Source organism: Enhydra lutris, unplaced genomic scaffold (assembly GCF_002288905.1).
Source record: "Enhydra lutris kenyoni isolate GAN:26980312 unplaced genomic scaffold, ASM228890v2 scaffoldscaffold15, whole genome shotgun sequence".
Taxonomy (NCBI): Eukaryota; Metazoa; Chordata; class Mammalia; order Carnivora; family Mustelidae; genus Enhydra; species Enhydra lutris.
In genome coordinates, this window is record NW_019154099.1 from 8,129,793 (window position 1) to 8,151,495 (window position 21,703).

The following is a 21,703-nucleotide window of genomic DNA, read 5'->3' on the forward strand; positions in this document are numbered from 1 at the left end:
GTATATCTATCTGTTAGGATGGGAAGAGAGAGGGACATGAAAAACCAGGCTCTCAGGTATCTTATATGACTTTGTTGTCAGAAGAACATTTTTTTGTAGCAACATAAAATATATAAGAAACGTGCACACGTGAATTCTGGTAAGTGACCAGATATCCAGTAGGAGACTAACTTGGGACACCTGTCTTTATAGAAAAGGAAAAGGAAAAACAGAAGTGCTGCTGTCTCATCAGGTCATTATCAGACCACTTTTCCTCGATGACCTATTGTGAGGGACGGCCCTTCCTTGGACTACATACGCCCAGCAGCTCTGAGGTTAGGGTTACTAGGGATAGGATAAAGGACACTAATATTGATTTCCTCTTTAAAAGGAGGGAAGCATGGAATGGATGAGTTGGTGGAGGGGAAGTAAGGCTGGCTTGGTAATGGAGAGAAGGAAGAGAGGGAAAGGCCACTCAACTCTAATGATACAGTCCCTCCAAAGCGATGGCAAGCCAGGTGCCTGAACATGGGAATATTACTGGATACTTCTTGTTCGCTAGCATCAATTTTAAATACATTTTCACTCCCGTGACTTTACAGTCATACCCGGCAGGGAACATTCAACCCTTAACCCTGACAATAAAGGTAGGAAGGCAGCCATGCATTAAAATAGGGGAACAATTCCGTGCCCTTTGGTCTTAACCATTAAAAGAAGCCCCTGTTAAAAAGAGGCCCCGCTCCTGTGACTGAAGAAATTCAATGCGCCTAACAGGATGCAGGACTGAGTTGGCCTCTGTTTGAAGAGAGAGAGAAAGGAAGAAGTCAGGCTTGTGGCAGGGTCCAGACGTCAGCATTGGATTACTGATAAAGGCTGATCTGGAAAGGGAAGTTGAAGTCCCTTTAACAGGCTTTCTACTTTTCTACTGTGAGGCCTCCAGGGGGCGCATCTGGCCGCAGGCAGCCCAGAAGCCCTGGGCCTCACTGCACAGTGAGGAGGAGCCGAGGGGAATGGGGGATGGGGTGGGTGGGTGGGGTGGTATGGGCAGGCTGACCTGCTTCTTTTCTGGGAGGGAGAAAGTAAAGGGCTGGAGCAGGACCAGGAATTCCTGAGGGAAATTCACCTCACAGAAACCTAGGAGTGGAGACTCCTGTCCTAGATGCCTCTTCAGCACTTCCCACTATGAAATATAAAAAATGGAATTCTTGCTTTTAATCTTTAAACCCGTTCTGTTTTAGATTTTTCCTTTACATTTTAGGGAATTCTCAGACCCAAATCCTACAAGTAATTTTTACCCTCATCATCTCCCTCCACCAAAGCCCGTATTCAGGCCATCAGGAAACCCCACTGTGTCAGCATTCAAAAATGACCCGCTTTTCTTCGTTGTAACTACCAGCATTCAAGGGCAGGCTGCCTGCACTGTGGCAGTGGCCTGGCGCCTCAGATAGGCCTGGTGTCCACCTGTGAGTAACAAAAAGCCCCGCCTAACTTTGCCTGAAACAAGGGAGGTTTTTCCCTTTTCAGACCTGGTAAAATCTGGATTTAGGTGTTTGTTGGCATGGGTTCAGGGGTGCAGGGCTGTCACCCTGAGGTGTCTGTGAGGCTATTAGCTTTTCTAGGTGATGGTCCAAAATCACTGCTCTTACTCAGGCCATCACTTCTTTTTTTATAAGCTCAAGTCGCATAAGGGAAGAAGCAGAGGACTGGGTTGTGCCTTTAGAGCAAGAAAGCAAAACTTGCCCAGAGATCCCCAACAGACTTTCGTTTCTGTCTCATTGTGCAGAATTATTACATATGTCCATGCCTAGCTATAAGGAAAGTAGGAAATATCCTTTCTTGAGTGGGCGCATTGCTCCCCAGAATAAAACTGGAGATCTCATAGGAAGGAAGGAGGGGAGGATGGCTGCCTGGAGGCATTTTGCAGTTTCTGCCGTATATAGTCCCTCCTTTTCCACTTTTATTCCTGTTCAATCTATTTTTCACACATCGTCTAATATAATTCACATCATATCTTCCCCACTTAAATCCCTTGAGTAGCTTCCCATTGCACTTATAGTAATATTCACTCTCCCCAGACTAAAAGCTCTCCATGCCTTCCATTTCACATCCGTTTTCCCTTGGCTTACTGTGCCTCATCCCCACGGGCCTCCCTGCCCTGGAGCCTGTCAGAACTGCCTCCCACCTGCAAGCCTCTGCACCTCTGTCCTGCCTGTTGGTTACTGCCCCCCCACCCTGCATGTGTGAATCCCTCCCATCCTTTAGGTCTTGGCCCAAAGCCCACCCTTCAGAGAGACTTCACCCTTCCCCAGGAGGTTCATCAAGTTCGAGATCCTTCGGAGCACTTACTGAAGTGTGCAATGATGTCGTGATTTGTCTGCTTGTGATTATCAGTCTCGCATGCATACCAAGTGTCTGGAAGACAGACTCAGGATGATGAGTGAGCGAGCACATGAGTAAATGGGAAGGATGGCAGGAAGGAAACTGGAGACAGTTCAGAGGTTCTCAGGGCCCTCCGAGAGTGGTTAGGCGTGGGCGGCACAGTCCGGTGTCCTGGGCTTTCAGCTCTGCTTGTGTGACCAAGCACGTCCGAAAGCTCACTAGCCGTGCCTTGGTTGGCAGCCGCTGCGCTCTCCCAGACCCCTGGTAGCAGGCCGGGGGGGCGTTAGGGGAGTCAGCATGGAGGAGTCAACAGAGAAATTCATGCTGGCGTTCCTCAGTTGCAAACACATTTCCCATCTACCTATTGCTTCGGGAGAGACCCCTCAGCCCTGTGCTTGGCTTCTGGGGAAGTGTTTCGGCAGTCAGCGGAGACGGTGAAAAGTCCCAGCTGACGATGACAACCCACAGTGCCGTGGGCCCGTCCCAGCCACGGAGGGCCTGAGGGGCCTTCGTGTGCCTTGACAGCTAAGGCCTTCGGAACAACTTCCAAGATCTTAGAGACCTTAAACGTGAGCGTTAACCTGGAATGAAGCCTTTGAGGGAGAACAGGAAGATGGCCTGTCTTACTGAGCAAGCTCAGAATTTTTCATTCTTTCTTATGTGCTGTCACAAAGATGACCACTCCCCAGGCGCACAGGGGAACCCGAGCCTACCATCCGTCATGACAGATGTCACCTGGCTGAGCTGTGAGGTGTGTGCACATTTCATTGCTCTTTGAATTTTAAATACATCTCCTTTCACGTCTGGTGCAGTTACGTCTGTTTGTCTCGACCACGTTTTCCACTTATCGCAGAACCCTTTAGCATAGCGGGGGGAGTTTGGCATCAGTACGTGATGCGACTTCCAACATAATGATGGCCAAAATCCACAGCGATTGGCACACTTGCCGCATTTTCCAAGAGCAGAACCAGCCACACCCCCATTTGTCTGCATTATGGCTTCTGGAAAACACCACAGGAATCACATTTCGGCTCTCTCATTTAGAATTAGATCATGATTATTAAGCACGAAGATTCAGGAATGGCATCTCGGTTTTCTTTCTCCTGAGGGGCTGGAAATCGGGTTGTTTGGCAGTAACCCTGAGTCCATCCTTCCACATAGAAGATCTCCACAGCACCCCCGCCATTCTCCCTAGCGCCCCATGGTGGGCTCTCCGTTGGAAAGCCATGACATTCTGACTTTCCGGAAAGTGTTCTAAGGCAATTTGAGAGCAAGTATATTGATAAGCTAGCTTATTACAGCAGATGGGGCTGGCCTGGTGTCCTGAGGGGAAGGCTCATTTGACAACTTCCAGAGAAGTTCAGGCACATTTTTGCAAAACGCTAAGCATGGTAAAAGTTTGGGTCCCTCGATAGATTTTACTGGAAATAGGAGAAGGGAAATTTCACTAAGTATTAGTCCATTAAACTGGATTAGATGCACCTATCCTTGCTTTGCTTGTCCTATTTGTCCTTGCTTTCATATTTGAGCACATAGCATTTGCTCAAAGGAGGGAAAAAATCAAGAGCCATAAATAATAACTTAAAGAAAAAGTTGTGATTTATTTCAAGGCTTGCATCAAGGTCCAGTAGTTACCTTCAAGCAGCCTTGTTGATGTTCAGTCCTGCAAACATTTGTTTAAGTTCTAGGCTTCCTCGTATCTCTGGTCTTCACCCCAGGACTAGCTATTAAACAGAATCAAGCAGGCGTAATTTCCATCTGAGCCTTGGCTTTAAGCATCAAGGGGCGGCTCCTGATGCATCCAAGAGCTTGGGCAGTTCAGCATCCATTCACTTCTGTTTGGGATCATTTTTTACTTCAGACCATGTTCGTGCAGTTCTGAGAGGCGTTAGTGGTGGACGCCATGTATCGTGGCGTGGCAGCTGGGGCTCTCTCTCATCTTTTCCGGCCAGCTGGGTAGATCGCATCTGCTAGATATAGAAGGAAGAGAAAAAAAAAATGTCAGCTCAGGTGAATCATCTCACTCTTATGTCATCTTATCCTTAGGTCATCCTTGACTCCTGTTTGTTTCATTTCCTAACCTGTCCATTTGGCTGAAAACTTCCCCATTTTTTTCCCCACTGAGAGATTTTGGGGTTCTGATCTTCTTCGCTTTTTAAAAATGTATGCTCCGTAGGCACTCCCCGTAGGCCTGCCCACTTTCAGTTTTTCAGTTACAGCAAAGCTTGTCATTTCAAAGCTCAGAGAGGAGCTGTTTATAAAGTTCAGGAAGCATGTACCACAGCATTCAGTTATTAATATGCATGCCAAGATGATCAATTGTGCATGCCTTGTTACAACACACACTCATCTAATGAAAATTTAAACACTCCATGATATCCCCACTTTGGTACTTCCCCAGTACACTTCCCAGTAAGAGAGAAGAGAAGTAAGGGAGGAACGTGGGGGAAAGGCAATTGGGAAAGCAGACGGCAGTGAAGGGTTGATTAATATTAATTTAAGAATACGTGCCATAAATACAATGAGCAGGACTGGAAAGTAGAAACTGTAGAATGTCAGAGCGAGAGGGGAGTTCAGAGACCCATTTTCTCACACCCTGTCATTTTAGAGAGGAGCGAACAGAGGTTCTAGAGTGGACAGGACACGTCTTGGTCGTTTAGCAGTCTGTGGGCCGATCAGAACCCAGGACTCTTGGCCCACTGTGCAGTTAGCTGTCTACCACTGTGCCTAGGTGTGTTTTTATGAACAGCAAAAATGAGCAGAGGAGGACATTATAGCTGTAAATTTATAGCGTACAGGTGGAGTTGAAGAAATGTTTGGTGATACTCCGTGTCGGCTTCACAAGGAATATAAATGCTACTGCCTGGGTAGGAAATGAAGCCTTTGCCTCTAGCGGTCCCCTCTCTCCCCCTCCACGCTGGTGCCAACACTCCATCCCTCGCCTCCAGTATTTCCCTCAGGCCCAGGCAGGAGCCTCTGTCATGCATGCTCCTGATATAGCTCATCGCCCCGGCCCCCTCCAGTACCCTCTACAGCGTTTATTACCACGCTCCCTATCCCCTTGAGCATTTAATTCTTTCCAATTATCTTATGCACGTCGAGTTTTGGGGTTTGTGTTTTTCCTTCTAGCAAGACTTTAGGTGACACAGAGGCCATTTACTGGTGCCCTTTCCCACCTCCCTGAGCCATGCCCCAGTCTGTATAATTCCCAGCTTTGTATCAGAGACCTCAGTACAACTACTGGCTGTTGATCAAAGATTTTAGATGGAAATGAAGGTCGTATTGGAAATCGGGCTGGACCCTAAAAACTGCAAGACATGTTCTATATGCTGGGCTGTTTGAATAAACCGTGAGCTCGGCTGACTTCGCTACAACATGCCATCTTCCTTCATGTAGAACACACAGGATATTCTTCAGCTGAGCACCTTGCAGTAGTGCTGTCCCAGCCCTGTTATTAATACTGTTGAGCTGGAGATCGGAGAGCTCAGGACTACCGTGCACATTTGCTTTGTGTGTTTATGATAGGTATCAATGCCACCCTCATCTTAGATCTTGAAAACAGACAGGAGAGGCCTGAAGAGATGCTGGTTCTAATCCTGGCTTGACCATCAGTTAGCCAGGTGACTTTAAGACAGTCCCCTGAGCATCCTGGGTCTCAGTTTCCCCATCTATTTGCTAGCAGAAGGATTTGACCAGACAGCACCCTCTCTAAAGCCCATTCCCATTCCGAAAATTCTACAGTCCTTATCATGTCCATGACTTTGATTCCTTTTTCCTTGAATATCTGAAACAGAGCCAGCTTCCCTGCTGGGATCCAGCCAAGATGCCGAGAGCTCCTTAGCTGATCACAAAACAGTGGCTCCTATACCCTCCTAGGCGCATGCCCCACTTCTGCCTCACTGTGGAGGTCATGTCTGCAGGGCAGTTCTGCAAATTTCAAGCCACATTTCAACCCTGGGAGTCTGTGCACGGCACCCTGCTGGGGTACTGCAGAGTCTAGACAGGTCAGGATCCTTGTTGGGGGGGCTGCACCTTCCCTGTCCGGTCTCCTCTATCACATCCCCATCTGCTTTCTTGATTAAAATCGTAAAAACCTCAGGTGTTTGAATGAATGATGAAATTCACCCACAAATATTTACTGGGCACCTTTTAAATATCCAGTAGTACATGGCGTGCTAGAGTGACAGATGCGGGGTCTATGATCTCCTGTGGACCGTGACCCTGCTTTCAGGCAGATGGGTGTCATCATCCCCATTTCTTCTGCCTGAAAAGCTCTTTCTGAAACCACTCACTTCTTAGGAACATCTCAGCTAAACATTTTTTTTTTATTATTTCTGCCAAGGGAAATTTGGCTTCTATGTTCCTGCTGTCGGAAAGGAATTTTATGAAGTGTTAAAATGTTTTCCATGTCTGTGGTCGTCATTGCTATCGTTCATCCATGGGGAAAAAAAAAAAACCCTAACTGCTTTAGCAACTCGACAGGTTTTCTGCTTCTCCTCCAAATCATACTGATAGCTATATTTGCCAGTGTTTTAAGTGCTGGAAGCATTATTTTCATTTAAAAAGAAAGAAAAAAAAAACCTATTTGCTCTCAGAGAATCAATGTCCAGAGAAAATAATTTTTATAAAAACTTTCAAATCAAGAATGAGCACAGAATTTCCTATTTCACAGGATATGAAAAGCAATAGGAGAGGATACTAGAAGCCTGCCAGATCTGAGTTGAGCCTTTTTTGGTCTCTCCTTTCAGTCTCACTGAAAATATATGTACTGAGCCAAGTAATACCACTACGATAATAACACACACACAAAAAAATGTTTTACTGATAGCAAAGTAAGAGACAGAAATTAAGCCTTACACTCTGGAATAATAAGGAATTGTGGAAGCCTAGATTTCAAGAGTTAATATAGTATATGTTGAGTGAAGAGGATGGCAATTCAGAAAAAATAGAACTTTGGGGAGCTAGAGCTGAAACCCCGCCATCTTAATATAAGCCCACTTGAAGGGACTGGAAAAGAAGGCACTGCCAAGTCTAAGGAAGAGGTGGGAGGGGCATGGGTGGAGGAGGAGGGGATAGGCTATGAGGAAGTCGTCTCTGAGCTACTTTGGAAAGAATCTGCCTGAAAACTTTTTTTTTTTTTTCCCACAAAAACTTTTTAAAGCCAAGACACTTTTAAACTAGATCTAAGGAAAAGTGAGGTGTCAGTATGGTTACTTTAAGGCAGAGATGCTGTGTTCTGGACTCTTCTATGCAACTGACGAAGAAGTACAAGTTGGTGTCCATTGTATGACCTGCAAAGCAAAAAATATTTCCTGTTTCTTTGTGGGAAAAGCTTGCTGACCCGTCTTCATCTTCTGTAGGATCCCAGAGCTGGGGCGGATATTTAGAAACGGCTAGACCATCCCCTTTTGCTTTGGACCTCAAACATAGAGGCTTTCTTGAGGGCACATGGCTGCTTGGTGCTAGAGCTCAGACTTCCCCACCACGCAGCTTCCTGGCTCTCCCTCCCTCCTCAGGCTCACATGCAGCCCCACAGTGTCCCATTCCTAAAAACACTCCCTCAGCCTGGCCCCACCTTCTCAGGTTCTCCCCTCCCCCAGGTTTATTATCCAGCAACAGTGATGAACAAAAGTAGGGTGGAGTGGATTTCAGATGACTGCTGAGGAAGGGAAGTCTGTTCCAGTCCAGGAGACACACAAGAAGTAGGGGCCCTTTTGCAGACACTCCTTCATCGTCTTCCAGATTCCTCAGAATGCTTATGGAGAGGGGTCAGTCAGCTTCCTGCCCCATAACAATCTCAACTATTTGGCTTCTTCCTTTTAGAAAATTCTACATACCTTAAAGTTTTGGTCCAGGGGTCCTTCAAGACTTTCCTGCCTCCTTTGGTGCTCTCTTCAAGCTTCTTCTCCTCCTTTGACTCCATCCTGTCAGTGGTGGTCTCCCCTCAGGGCTGCAAGAACCAGCAGTATCTTCAGCCCTATTCCCAGAGCCTAGCTCAATGCCTGGCATGGAACAACCCACAGTGCTCATGAGACTTTGCCCATAGTATAAATCCATATACAAATGTTTATAAATACAGTTGGCCTGTGAATAATATGGGTTTGAACTGCTGGTCCACAGATTTTTTTTTTTTCAATACAGCACAGTAGAACTGCAAATGTATTTTCTCTTATGATTATCTTAATGTTCCTCTAGCTTCCTTTATTATAAGAATATAGTATGTGAGGGGCGCCTGGGTGGCTCAGTGGGTTAAAGCCTCTCTGCCTTTGGCTCAGGGCATGATTTCAGCGTCCTGTGATCGAGAGAGCCTGCTTCCCCCTCTGTCTCTGCCTGCCTCTCTGCCTATTTGTGATCTCTGTCAAATAAATAAATAAAATCTTAAAAAAAAAAAAATACAGTATGTGATACGTATGATCTATAAAATATGTGTTGATCAGCTATTTTATAAACTGTAAGCAGGAGGCTCTTAAGTTTTGGGGGAGTCTAAAGCTATATGCAATTTTTGACTGGGGGTGGGGCAGGTCAGTCTCTGTCACCCCCCGCATTGTTCCAGGGTCAGATATACATAAGTTGAAGTCAAACAGATACAATTCCATTCCCAATTTCTCCACTTGCTAAATATGTGACCTTGGACAAGTAATAATACCTCTCTGAGAATCTGTTTCTTTATCCATGAAATGGGCGTAATGGAAGCACCAGTCCCAGAGGGTTGTTGGGAAATTTAAATGAGATAATGGTTTAAATCAGAGTTCTCAAACTTCAGCATTCATTGGAATGATCTGGAAAGCTTGTTAAAACAGTCTACTGGAGGGGCGCCTGGCTGGCTCAGTGGGTTAAGCCGCTGCCTTCGGCTCAGGTCATGATCTCAGGGTCCTGGGATCGAGCCCCGCATTGGGCTCTCTGCTCAGCAGGGAGCCTGCTTCCTCCTCTCTCTCTCTGCCTGCTTGTGATCTCTCTCTGTCAAATAAATAAATAAAATCTTAAAAAAACAAACAAACAAACAAAAAAAACAGTCTACTGGATTGGTGGTTGCCAGAGGTTGAGTTTAAGGGTACAGGAAATGGGTGAAGGATGTCAAAAGGTACCAACTTCCAGTTAATCTGAAAAATACTTAGTGGGCATGAAATTGGAATACAGTTTGGCAATAGCTCTCAAAAAATGAAAATTCAGATACTCTTTTATCTGTTCCACTGCTAAGAATTTCTTATAAAGACTCTTATATAAAAATGTCAAAAGATATGTCTGAAGATGTTCATTGCAGCCTTACTAATACAAGAATACCTCAAAGATACTGCGAGCTCAGTTCCGGACTCCCACAAGAAAGTGAATATCACAATAAAGTGAGCCCAATGAATTTTTTTGTTTCCTAGTGCATATAAAAGATATACTTAACCTGTGGTAGTCTATTAAGGGTGCAAAAGCCTTATGTCTCTAAAAAATCATTGTACATAGCTTGATTAAAAAATACTTTGTGGCTAGGGTGCCTGGGTGATTCAGTCGGTTAAGCATCTGATGCTCGATTTAGGCTCAGGTCATGATCTCAGGGTCATGAGATCGAGCCCCGTGTCAGGCTTTTTGCTGGGTAAGGAGCTTGCTGAAGTTTCTCTCTCTCTAAAAAAATAAAATAAAAATACTTTGTAGCTACAAAATGCTAACCATCTGAGTTTTCAGGGAGTTGTAATCTTTTTGCTAGTGGAGGGTCCTGCCTCATCACTGATGGCTGCTGACTGTTCAGGTTGGTGCTCGCTGAAGGCTGGGGTGGTTGTGGGTGTTCCTTAAAATAAGAGAGCAGTGAAGTTTGCCACATTAATTGACTCTTCCTTTCACTTGAACACTTAGAGGCCATTGTAAATTAATTGGCCTAATTGCAATATTGTAGTATCTCAGGAACTAGGGAGACCCCAGGAGAGGAAGAAGGGGGGGGGGAACAGCCCGTCAGTGGAGCAGCCAGAACACACACATTGATTGATTAAGTTTGCCATCTTATATGGGTTTGGTTTGCAGTGCCTCTAAAACAATTACAGTAGTAATACTAAAGTCCCCTGATCAATATCATCATAACAAATATAATAATGATGAGAATTTGAGATATGGCAAGCATTACCAAAATATGGCACAGAGACATGCAGTGAACAAATGGTGTTGGAAAAAGAATGTTGGTGGACGCGACGGACAGAGAGTTGCCAGGAGCCTTCGATTTGTAAAAACCACAATTATCTGTGAAGTGTAGTAAAGGGAAGCATGGTGAAATGAAGTGTGCCTTTCACATGCACATCAGTAGATTTCCAAGTTACGTTAAGTGGAAGCAAGTCCCAGCACAGTGTATATAATACTAGCACTTGTGTGTAAAGAAAGGAATGTTGTACGTAGAAAAATAGACAAATTTATACCATATGCTTAAGGTTTTTTCTCTGGATGGAGATGCTAGCATCTGTTAAGAGTGGTTGCCTTTAAAGAGAGAAACTGGATGGGAGGCAGCCAGGATGGGAAGGTAGCCTTTTATATTTTGCTTTGTTCCTTTTTTCTTATATATATCTATTACTTTCATTTAGTTGATAGGGATAATCTACCCAGGAGGATTTATTGGATTTTTAAAAGCCTCATAAATGCTGCATATGGTAAGAAACCATTAAAATTGTAATAATCTTATAGATTGTTGTTTTGATACTTCTCAAAATGTTTGAATATATGCATTAACAAGGGGATCTGCAGTTCCTGAAATGTATCGAGATTTATACAAAGCATAAGAAGTCACCATCATTTAAGGTGACTTAAGAAGTCACCTCACCATTTATTTGAATTACCAGCCCCTGCTTACTTGAAGTTGGCTAAAAGATCCTATTTCTTTTTTTTTTTTTATAATTTGATCACCATGTTTCTCTTTCTTTCTGTCCCCATCGCCATTCCCCCGCAAAGAACCAGCCATCTGGCCTTGTCTAGCCAGGAAGTTAAGAAACGTGCTGCTGGCCCAGGCTGTCCAGCCTCAGGTTTAATGGGGCTGTGATGGATTCACAGTGTCACTCAGCAGTGCTCTTTTTCACCCATCTCCAGAGAAAACCCCAGACTGCCATTTTTCCTCCTCAAGTTGAAATTCTAGGCCATGCCTCCCTAATGTATGGGTCTGACCGTGTTAATTCTCTATTTCCCGGGCTTCCTGCCAGGCTAACTGGCAGGCTCCTCTGTGCTCAGGACCCAGAGTGAGTAGGCAGGAATCTCTCTGGGAATCTCTCCTCCAGGCTTGCCCTGCCCCTGTCAGACACTAACTGCTCCTCCCTCTGGCTTGTCTTGCTCCTCTGGGTGTCCTGAGAACCTGAATCACTTACTGTATTTTCTCTGTTACAATTCTTCAGCCTGGAGCCAAGACTCATCAATTACACCCCAGCTTTTAGGATTTAAAAACAACAGTAACAAGCTGGGGCGGGGGGGTCAACTGTTTCATTAGTTATGTGCCTTTCTTTGAACATCTTTTCTGAGCTATTCTTAGAGGATGTGGAAAAATGTTATCCCTTAAAGGAAAACCACATTTCCTCAGACTTACAGACTTAGGCTCTATGGTGAGCCCAGATAACATTAAAAACAAAAATTGAGTTTGGAAGACTTGTTTGAGATACTCTATTTAGGCAAGCCTTCTGCCTGGAAGGACTTAGTTTCTCCAGATATTTGCCACGGTAAAGGGATCAAAGGCTCTCTCACAGCCATTTAGCTAGAGCGCAAGAGGTAGGAAGTGCAGGGACTACGGAAGAACGCAGTCAGGAGGACAAGGAAAAGGCTCCTTCTTTGGAGGAGCCTAACCTCCCTCTTCCTTGCTTCCAAGGCTTTTCTGCCCAGAGTTCTGAATTTAGGAGCCTTGTACAATCCCGAAACCAGAAGTTTTGTGCTTGATGCTCTGATCCTTCTCAAAGAGTCTGTTTATTTTATTTTATTTTATTTTATTTTATTTTATTTTAGTTAGATTTTATTTATTTATATGCCAGAGAAAGAGCACAAGTATGGGGAGCAGCAGGCAGAAGGAGGAGCAGATTCCCCGCTGAGCAGAGAGCTCAATATGGGACTAGATCACTAGCACCCTGAGATCACAACCTGAGCCCAAGGCAGATGCTTAATGGACTGAGCCACCCAGGCAGCCCGCAGAGAGCTTGTTTCAGCAGGACCTGTTTCTGGGTAAACGGATGTCCTGTTCTGAGCTTTCCTTCCCTTAGACTGAAGACAAGGCTTCTAATGGTAATTTACAAAGCTCTCTCCCAAGTGAGAAGTATGTTCTGAACTCAGCAGATGTCCAGACATTTTGACGTGGAGGAAAGTACTAAAAAAAAAAAAAAGATTATTAAATTAGTCTTATGGATTTTTTTTTTCAGGTTCTTATTTATTTATTTGACAGACAGAGATCACAAGGAGGCAGAGAGGCAGGCAGAGAGAGAGAGGAAGGGAAGCAGGCTCCCTGGTGAGCAGAGAGCCCGATGCAGGACTTGATGCCAGGACCCTGGGATCTTGACCTGAGCTGAAGGCAGAGGCTTTAACCCACTGAGCCACCCAGATGCCCCAGTCTTACGGATTTTTTAAAAAAAATTCTGAAGATTATACATATACACATGTGTGTTATGTGTGTGTATGTGGGTCTCTTTACACACAGCAAAGAATGACTAATCACTAGTAGGATATTCAGTTAATTGAACAAGGAGAACCCCAGACAGAGGTGGCTCTGATGTGGTTGTGGTGTACATAGGCAAACCCAAATCCAAGTCTACAAATGCCTGAAAGTCACAAAATCAAAACCTCAACACAACCAATCACAAGCAACCAATTAGAACTGAAGCTGTGACCAATCCATGATATCCTTGCTTTGCTTCTGCCCTTTTTCTAGAAAAGCCTCTCCCCAGCTCCTGCCAAGAAGGGGAGCGCCCCTAACCACTTCCTGTTTGGCACGGCCTGATTCCATCTGTTTTGCTCAAATAAACTCTTCAGATTTTTAACAGACCTCAGTTTATCTTTTAATGTGGGGTCTGCAGATGCAGAGAGTGATTAGCAACTTCATCGAAGCTCTGTTCCCCTTCTCTTAGGTTCACTTATACCTGCTGGATATATGTCACAGAATCTCATATGACATCTAAGACTGACATTCAAACATACTGTGAAAAAAATCACTTTTAATTTTTTTCTTAATTCTCAACCTAAGTTAGGCAAAACATTATAATGTAGAATTTGGCAGTGGGCTGGGGGAAATTTGCAAGGTGTGTGAATGTAGATTTAAGTTTTCTGACTGATCTCTTTCTATTGATAGTACTTTAAAAATATTTATGTGTACAGCTGATCCAGCCTCAACTAGGGCCTCAGAACCTCGTAGTCTCTAGCCTACCGGGCACACTACTGGCACAGATTGGGGCTGATCTGAATTTGTTCTTCTATAAGCTGCTTTTTTGAACAAATGCTGGTACCATCTTGTTTACTATTTATCTCTTCTCTGAGCTTTTAGGTAGAATTTTATTTTATTAATTTTATTTTTTAAAAAGATTTTATTTCTTCGTTTGAGACAGAGGGAGAGCACAGAGTGAGAGTGAGAAGCAGATTCCCCACTGAGCAGGGAGCCCCACTGGGGAGCTTGATCCCAGAACCCTGGGATCATGACCTGAGCCAAAGGCAGGCGCTTAACTGACTGAGCCACCCAGGCACCCCTTAGGTAGAATTTTAAAAATTCAGTTCAGTTAGTAACTACTTGTAGTTTTATTATATATAGAACAAGTAGTGTAAATTATATACCAGGGAAGTAGTGAGTGATGGTCAAATTTGGCGACTTGCTCTTTGGGGTTCCCTGCTAGAGACAATGAAGAGTGTATACTGGGCCGCTGGGTGGTGCAGTTGGTTGAGCATCTGACTCTTGGTTTCAGATCAGGTCCTGATCAGGTCCCCAAGTCTGGAGCCTGCTTCAGATTCTCTCGCCCTTTCCCTATATCCTGTCCACTCGTGCGCGCTCTTTTAAAATCTTTAAAAAAAAAAAAAAAAAAGTGTATGGTCTTGTGACATCACCACCAGCAGTCATCCTGATTTATGATTTTGAAAATCTCCTGTCTTTAAATCACATTCATTAAGGCATACTCTTTGAGGTGGTTTTTCCCTAAGGATGATGAATTCCTGCTGATCCAGGCACTCTTTCCGAGTCCTTTTGTGTGCCTAAGAACTTTCATTGCAAGACAAATGGCTGGTTGGGGGCAGTCTGCACAGAAATGAGAGAAGTAAACTGGGCCTTGGAAACACTGTGAGAATGTTTTTTAAACCTAAAAATGTTTTTTAAACCATTTTTTAAAAAATATTTTTTGGTTTTGGAGGGGTTCTTTATTATTTGTTAAAATATGTGGAGAAAGTATAAAACTTAGAAGTAAAAAGTTAGCCACATGTATTTTGCTTTTAATTAATTACCATACCGAAAAGAACACAATTCCTGAAATTGAGAATAGTCTGAAAAATTTAAGACCTGTCTTAATTTTGAGTCTTGACTTTTTTCTGAACCCCCAGTATGTGTTTCAGCTCTATTGAGATGACCTTCAGGCATGCCAAGTTCAGCATGTTCAAAGGCAAACTCTCTACCTTCTCTCTCAGACTGCCCCCTGTGCTTGTCCTCATGGTCTACATACTTCTCCAGCCTGAGCCATCCTTGTCTCCCCTTCGTGAAAGGGAGACTCATAGCAAGTCAGCCACTTGTGGTATCACCTCACTCCGGCAAATGACTCCTTGCTCCTGCCTCTACTGCAGTGCTCTGTTTTAACTCAAGCCTTCATCATTTCTCCCAAACAAATCCTACTCAGATGTGTGTCTTAGGGCTACAATACGAAGTTCACCAGCTGGCTTAGCATCCACTGTCCTTCTTAATCCATCCTTGCTCAACATTTGTCCCAACCCTACAAAGTCCTTTCATGACTCCATACCACCCTTTGAACTCAGGAGCAAGCATTGATCCATCATTTAAGGTCTAGCAACAATGATGCCTTTTTGGGAGTTTTGGGAGTATTTCCTGACTCCACCTACTGAGTTTGTTACTGTGTCCCCATAGCATCCACACGTCTCTAGCATAGGATAATTAACTGCTTATCTTTCTTTCTCCCTAGAGCCTATGATCTCATCAAGGGCAAGCACTGCCTTAATTATATATTTCTAGCAGTCAGTCAAGTGCTTGGTAACCAGAGGAACTCAGATGTTTGCTGTACGAAAGGATGGTTGGGTGGATAGTTGATTGCATTGCAACTATGCCCTGGGATATGGTAACAACTTGTTCTAAATAACTGAGGCACTTTAGCTCAAATGCAAAACATTTGCCACAGAACATGGCTTGAGTAGGTATGAGAGGATCTATTTTTACCCTTGAACTTGTGTAGTATTTGGCCACTGGGTCTTTTTTCTAAGTGCTTTCCCTTCCGTATGCTTCCAGAGGTGTTACTGGCCACTCTTACCTTCCCTCTACTTCACACACATACATGAACAGAGAATTTTCTCTCTAGTTTATTCCCTTTATTAACAACCTTTCTTGATTGATGGCAGAATTTTGACTGTCACCACCCAAATACTCAGCCTCAATCCTTACTGCCCCTTCCCCTCTGGATACCACAGTTCTCATTCTTGTAGATGGCTGTTATAAAGCTCTACTCTTAAAGCAGTGGGGTCGGGTCCTCTTTAACAGGCTTGTGATTACCACCCCTGCCACATAACCTCATCTGACTGCTGATTTCACCGGTGCATATTGGGCTGACTGCTCTGTGTTGCCCCTGCAGAAGGTAGCTTAAAGTCCCCTATGACCCCAGCCTGCATGCAGACAAAACAGCAGGGAGCCGGGGCAGGAGGGCAGAGCCAGTTGTCCACCGGCAATGCTGCCCTGGAGCCCAGCAGAGGCCTGAGAGCTGGTGGTCAGGTACACATCCACACCTAGAGCAGCACACAATCTGTGACCCTGTCCAGACACGGTCAGGGAAGGGAGCCATGTGTACGCACGGAGAGTGTGAGCGAAGGGGGTGGCACCTCCCCCTGCTGCAACCTGGGTGCAACCAATTCATCATATGACCTGATGATAAAGTTTGATGAATAGGAAGGTTTGGAGTTGGGATTCTTTCAAGGTAGTAATGAGTAAACATCACAGCCTCTGTGAGAATTACACATTGATTAGGAAGTGGTTGCTCATTAGCCTTATGAGACATTTACAGTGTGATAAGTTAACAGAATCTACTTTCCTTCTCTGCTCCATCACACTCTTGTTTGTTTTGTGGGCTTCTTTTTAAGATTGTTGTTTTTCTGTGGGGATTACTCTATTACTCTTTGCCATACTTTGGACACCTGGAAGATTTGGAAGAGCTTTGATGCCCTTTTTTATAATAGAGCCTTGGGAATCACTTAAGAAGGATTTATGTTAGAGTATTAGCATCCATGAGAGGCTAATTCTAACTGTGCCTTCCTAACTAAATATTCAGAAATTCAAGTTTAATCATACAGTTAATTCGGTGCTATAATTTCCTAATCCCATGCTTATTAGATCAATAACTGTTGGTTGCCCCCACCCCTAAGATCCACTACTAAGAGCTCATGCCCTTCTCTGTATAGCTTTGTTCAGACCCCCAACATTTATCATTCCAGTAGCGCTCTGCCCAGGAGCCCCAAAAGTACTAAATGAAGTCAAAGTGAGAGAGTGAGCACTTCAAGGGGTTTGGGAGGGCAGCCTTATGAAAGTGAAAATGGCAGAACAGAATGGTACGTGGTCGTGATGAGCTACAGAGGGCGCCACGGGGTGTCGAAATGCGATCTGCATGCCTGTGCAGCTGGTTGGAGGAGCCTTGGTCTGTCTTGAATGGAGGCTATGGCTCCTGTTCCCCGCCAGAGGGCTGGAGGGCTGACTGCAGTGAGTGCAGGGGCTGGGAGGGGGAGGGGCAGGAAGGAGAAAGGAGCCAAGGAGTAAAAATGGCCCTTGAGATTGAGGGGCAATATGAAATAACTACTCATTGCCCCAGCTTGGAACTTGGACATGGTACTGTCTTCCGAGGACTGCAGTTGAGTCCTTGAGATGGAGACCAAAAAAGAAAAGGTACATGTTTGGCTCTTCCTCATTCAGCCAGTCCACCCCGGCTTCACCTCTAAGCCCCCAACTGGCATTCCTCTATGCATATATCTGTATCTGTATGCCAACTCCAGATCTGTCTCTGTAGATCTTGGTATATAGGCATAGCAAGTCCCATTTTTAAACAAGAGCTGTGGAATGCTTGGAAGCAGATGCCCATGAACTCTTCCTAGTCGTATTTAGAATTTGTTTTAACCTAAAGTTATGGAGACAGACTTGAAGGGAGACCTCCCCAACCTTGCTAAAATGTAAGTATAAAAAGGCACAAATTGGATGGATATTGATGATGTTATTTCTACTGTGACATCATCCATAGACTCCTAGTGTCTTTGCTTTGCTTCCCTATAGTGATCACAACATAAATTACTTGTCTTGTTTGACTTCCTTGTTCACCAAAGTTGAGCAGATTGTGGCCGTTTTCAACGCTTCTACCAGACAAAAAGCTTGGGACCATTTCTCGAAAGCTCAGCGCAAGAACATAGACATTTGGCGAAAGCACTCTGAGGTTGGTGATTTTATGATTACTTTCTAACCACCATCACACAGCTGGATTGGCAGAGAATGGTGTGGCTGCAGCCATTTCGGTTCTTGTTATAGCGGGCAGCTGTTGTACCATTGTCCTGTCTCATTGTCAGCTCCGAACCCAGCTCAGACTTGGGCCTTAGCCAGAAGAGCAGCTGACTTAATGCTTAGAAAACAGAGTGCTTTTCTACCCCTGCAAAGGGAGAAAGGCATCTCTCCCATTCATAGCAAAAAGCTCGGAAATAAGCCAAGACACTTTGCCTGCCTATTCTGAAGAAAAGTGTAATGTAAAATAGAAAACTGGCTTTTTAAATAAATATGGAGGGTTTTTTTTTTTCCCCCAGTGTTCTGCAACATGATGATGATGCTTTGCTCTTTGGGCTAGAAATGGCAAGTAAGCCTTTCTTCTGTGCCTTCCCATCATAAATAAAGCCCTAGTCCCCTTTGCTAGCCAGCCGGGTATGTAACAGCTCTCCCCAGAGTGCCTATCCCTTGGGGGATCGAATGTCCAGTCTAGCCAGAGTCCACCCTTCTGCAGCAATGCATGTGTGAAGTGTGAGTATCCACCCCAAGGAAAGAGGCCAGACCTTGACCTTCCTTGCCACCCAGAAAGACCAGAATGTGTCATTAGTGATGGGTCATGCAGCTGTTATTTTTAACTTCACAGTTTAGTGTACGCTTTGAACCTGTCGTTTAAAAGTAAGTATACTATCTTTGTTTGCTTATTTGTTTTTTTGTGTGTTTTGTGTGTGTGTGTGTGTGTGTGTGTGTGTTTTAACGAGAGAATGTTTTCCATTTGGATGCTTCTCCATCTCTAGCATGTTAATATTAAAGTTCTGTAAATGATACTCCCTTCTTTCAAAATCCCCAAACTTATAGAAGGTAAGGCTTGTTTATTTAATGATTTGGGCTCACACTTGTAAAGTAAGTTTTTTATATGGAATTTGAAGAACCACAAAGTACTATAATATCAATCATTTGGGTAGCATTTTAAGTGCCCATTAACTAATGCTAAATTACAGCTAAACACCAATGGCACTAGATGTAACATCCACATGAAAACCAAATGAATCCTTTATTATCACTGTTATTATGGTGAATACTGAATGACTCCACAATAATGGGACACTTAAAATGCTAGTACAATTTATTAAGAAGGACATTTTTTTATTTTGTTCACAAATACTTAAGAAGGTGGCTGGTGACTGATGTAGTTCTGTTCCTCAGTTCAGGATTATGAGTAAGGAGAAAGTGGGATTTCTCTTTAATTTTTCAGGGGCCAGAAAAACAAAGGGTGCTTACCTGCTGCTCTCCCAGACACTGAATTGAGACCTGAGTCAAGGCTGATTTTCAGGAGGAGAGAGAGTCCTCATTTAGGATGAAATATACAGATCGAGGGTTATGAAAACACAAATTGAAATCCATAAACTGATTCAGATTTGGGAACAGAGGGTCTAAGAATTGTTTATCTTATTTTTTTTTCCTTCATATAAACAGCAAATGATTAAAAGAAATGTTAAGGGGAAGGCAAGTGGTATTATGCTAATGATCTGACATAAAAAGGCTGTCATTAGTATGTGAATATTAGGAAATAATCCATTATTGATCTAAATCACGCTTCCCACCGGCCTGGTCCACTGCCCCTAGCCCTGGTCCCCAAAGGAACGGGGGCTGTGTCCCCGCTGCTGAGGAGGGCACACGAAGCTTCTAGCTTTGTTCTAAGGAAGCCTGCTCACTTTGCTGGGTCCACAGGGCATAGTAGAAATGGATGCACACGTTCCTGAAAGGTGCTCCTGCAAAGGGGCTTTGTGCCTCCCTGCCACTCCTACCACCTCTTTTGATATTCTAGGAAATAGAATTCTAAATTACCTTTGATTTCCTCTCCTACATGTCGCTTAATTGATTAAATACCAGTTGGTAATTTAACATTGTGGATGATTTCTCTGTTGCGTATAAGCTTGATAATTGGCTTGATTTTTTCCGCGTTCCCGTGTACAGCATCTGTTAATTATCTGCAACACCTTCGCAGATTTATGAGAGTGTACGAGTGATTTACTGCTGAACCAGAGGCACCCTGTGGAAACACCTTTGGCTTTTTTTTTTTCCCCCTCCAGTTTTTTTTTTTTTTCTTTCCAACACCCTTCCACACAAGAACAGCTACAATATGACAGTTTGTCATTAATTGTGGGGACTCAACAACAGGCCCTTTCAGCCTCATTTATTCCTTCCTCCTGACTTTTCCTTGTTTCAAGTATTTTCACGCCACCTCTTTAGGAACTGGGTTCTTTGTCAGTAGAAAAATTAGCTGCACAACCTAAAGGCGTCCCCACTAATCACACGTGACATCTGCCTCCAAGAGCCACTGGTGTTATTTACGGCGGAATTGGCACCTCTTTCTACTGGCTGGCGGGGTCAAGTGAGGAGGCACTGCCCATCCTCCTGGAGGCCTCTCAAGGCTCCCCATGATGGGTGTCCCTCTCCCAGGGACCTTGACTCTCTGCCCTCCCTCCCCTTTCCTGGTCCTCTGCAGGGCTTGTTGCCAGGGTTCAGAGTTGACCACGCGAATACTGCCAGCAAGACCTAATTTTCTTTTGGTCCTACTACAGTTAAAATATGTGAGCTAAGGAGAGAGGAGAGTTCAGAGAACCTGTAACAATAAAATATGCACATCCATTAGATGGACATTAGAACTATGTTTAAAATCATGCCATTAATACATTAGGTGTTATAATTTAGTTTTATTGTTATTTAGAAGCAAAATTATTTTAACTCTTTGACTTTTATTTAGAGACTTCAATTTCAGAGGTGAGAAAAAGAATAATGTAGTTCTTTCCCTGTTTTATTTTGTTTTCTTGAGGATAGTACATTTGACAGAACAGAACTGGTAAGGATTCACAAATACACAATATTCAGCTTAATACAAAATAATATAATTCCTTACCATGAATAATTAGTGTCCTAGTTTTTTGGAAAGGGAGTAAAAAATGTATTGTGACTTGTTACTTTTTACAGTGAGTTTTCCCATGTACTCTTTGACTACCGTCCCTCCTCTAGTAAGTAGAAAAAGTAAGATATGATCCTAAGATCTCTCAGTGATGTCAATACAGCCATCACACAGAAACACTAAACACAACATGATGATGTGAAACACCAAAAAGCAGGCATCGGTTCTATTTTGTCATCCAGCATCTTTGGCATTTTACCATTTCGCTGTCTGAATAGTGTGTGCGTGTGATCACACAGGAGCGCGCGCACACAATGTAAGGGCACTATTTTTTTTTTTAAGGATGTTATTCATTTATTAGAGAGGAATCATAAGTGGGGTTGGGACAGAGGGAGAGGGAGAAGTAGACCCCGTGCTGAGCAGGGAGCCCACGCCCGCTCAATCCCAGCACCCTGGGATCATGACCTGAGTTGAAGGTAGACACTTAACCGACTGAGCCACCCAGACACCCCGCAGGGGTGCTACTTTGCGTGAAGAATTATAGTTGTCTATGTTATCAACTTAGCGAACCAAGTGTCTACCATAATCCTAAGGAGTTTTGCATGCATTAATTTATTTGATCCTCAAAACTGTTATTATCACAGTATTCCAATGAGTAAATCAAGGTTTAGAGAGATGAAGAAACATTCCTGAATTTACACAGTGGTCAACAAGACCTTTTATAAATGTCATCATGCGTATTTCTTATCATTAGCTCAGTCCCTCGCATGTGCCAGTCATGGCAAGAGGCA

At 43.9% G+C, this 21,703-nt stretch overlaps 1 protein-coding gene across 1 annotated transcript in view; it reads left to right on the forward strand.

Annotated features, from left to right (window-relative positions):
* LOC111147038 (ecto-NOX disulfide-thiol exchanger 1) overlaps positions 1 to 21,703 on the forward strand; it is a 247,468-nt gene that overhangs the window by 64,918 nt on the left and 160,847 nt on the right. Inside the window, exon 7 of the mRNA XM_022502889.1 lies at positions 17,845 to 17,951. Within this exon, the coding sequence (XP_022358597.1) occupies positions 17,845 to 17,951 (107 nt within the window). The remainder of the gene's footprint in view (positions 1 to 17,844; positions 17,952 to 21,703) is intronic.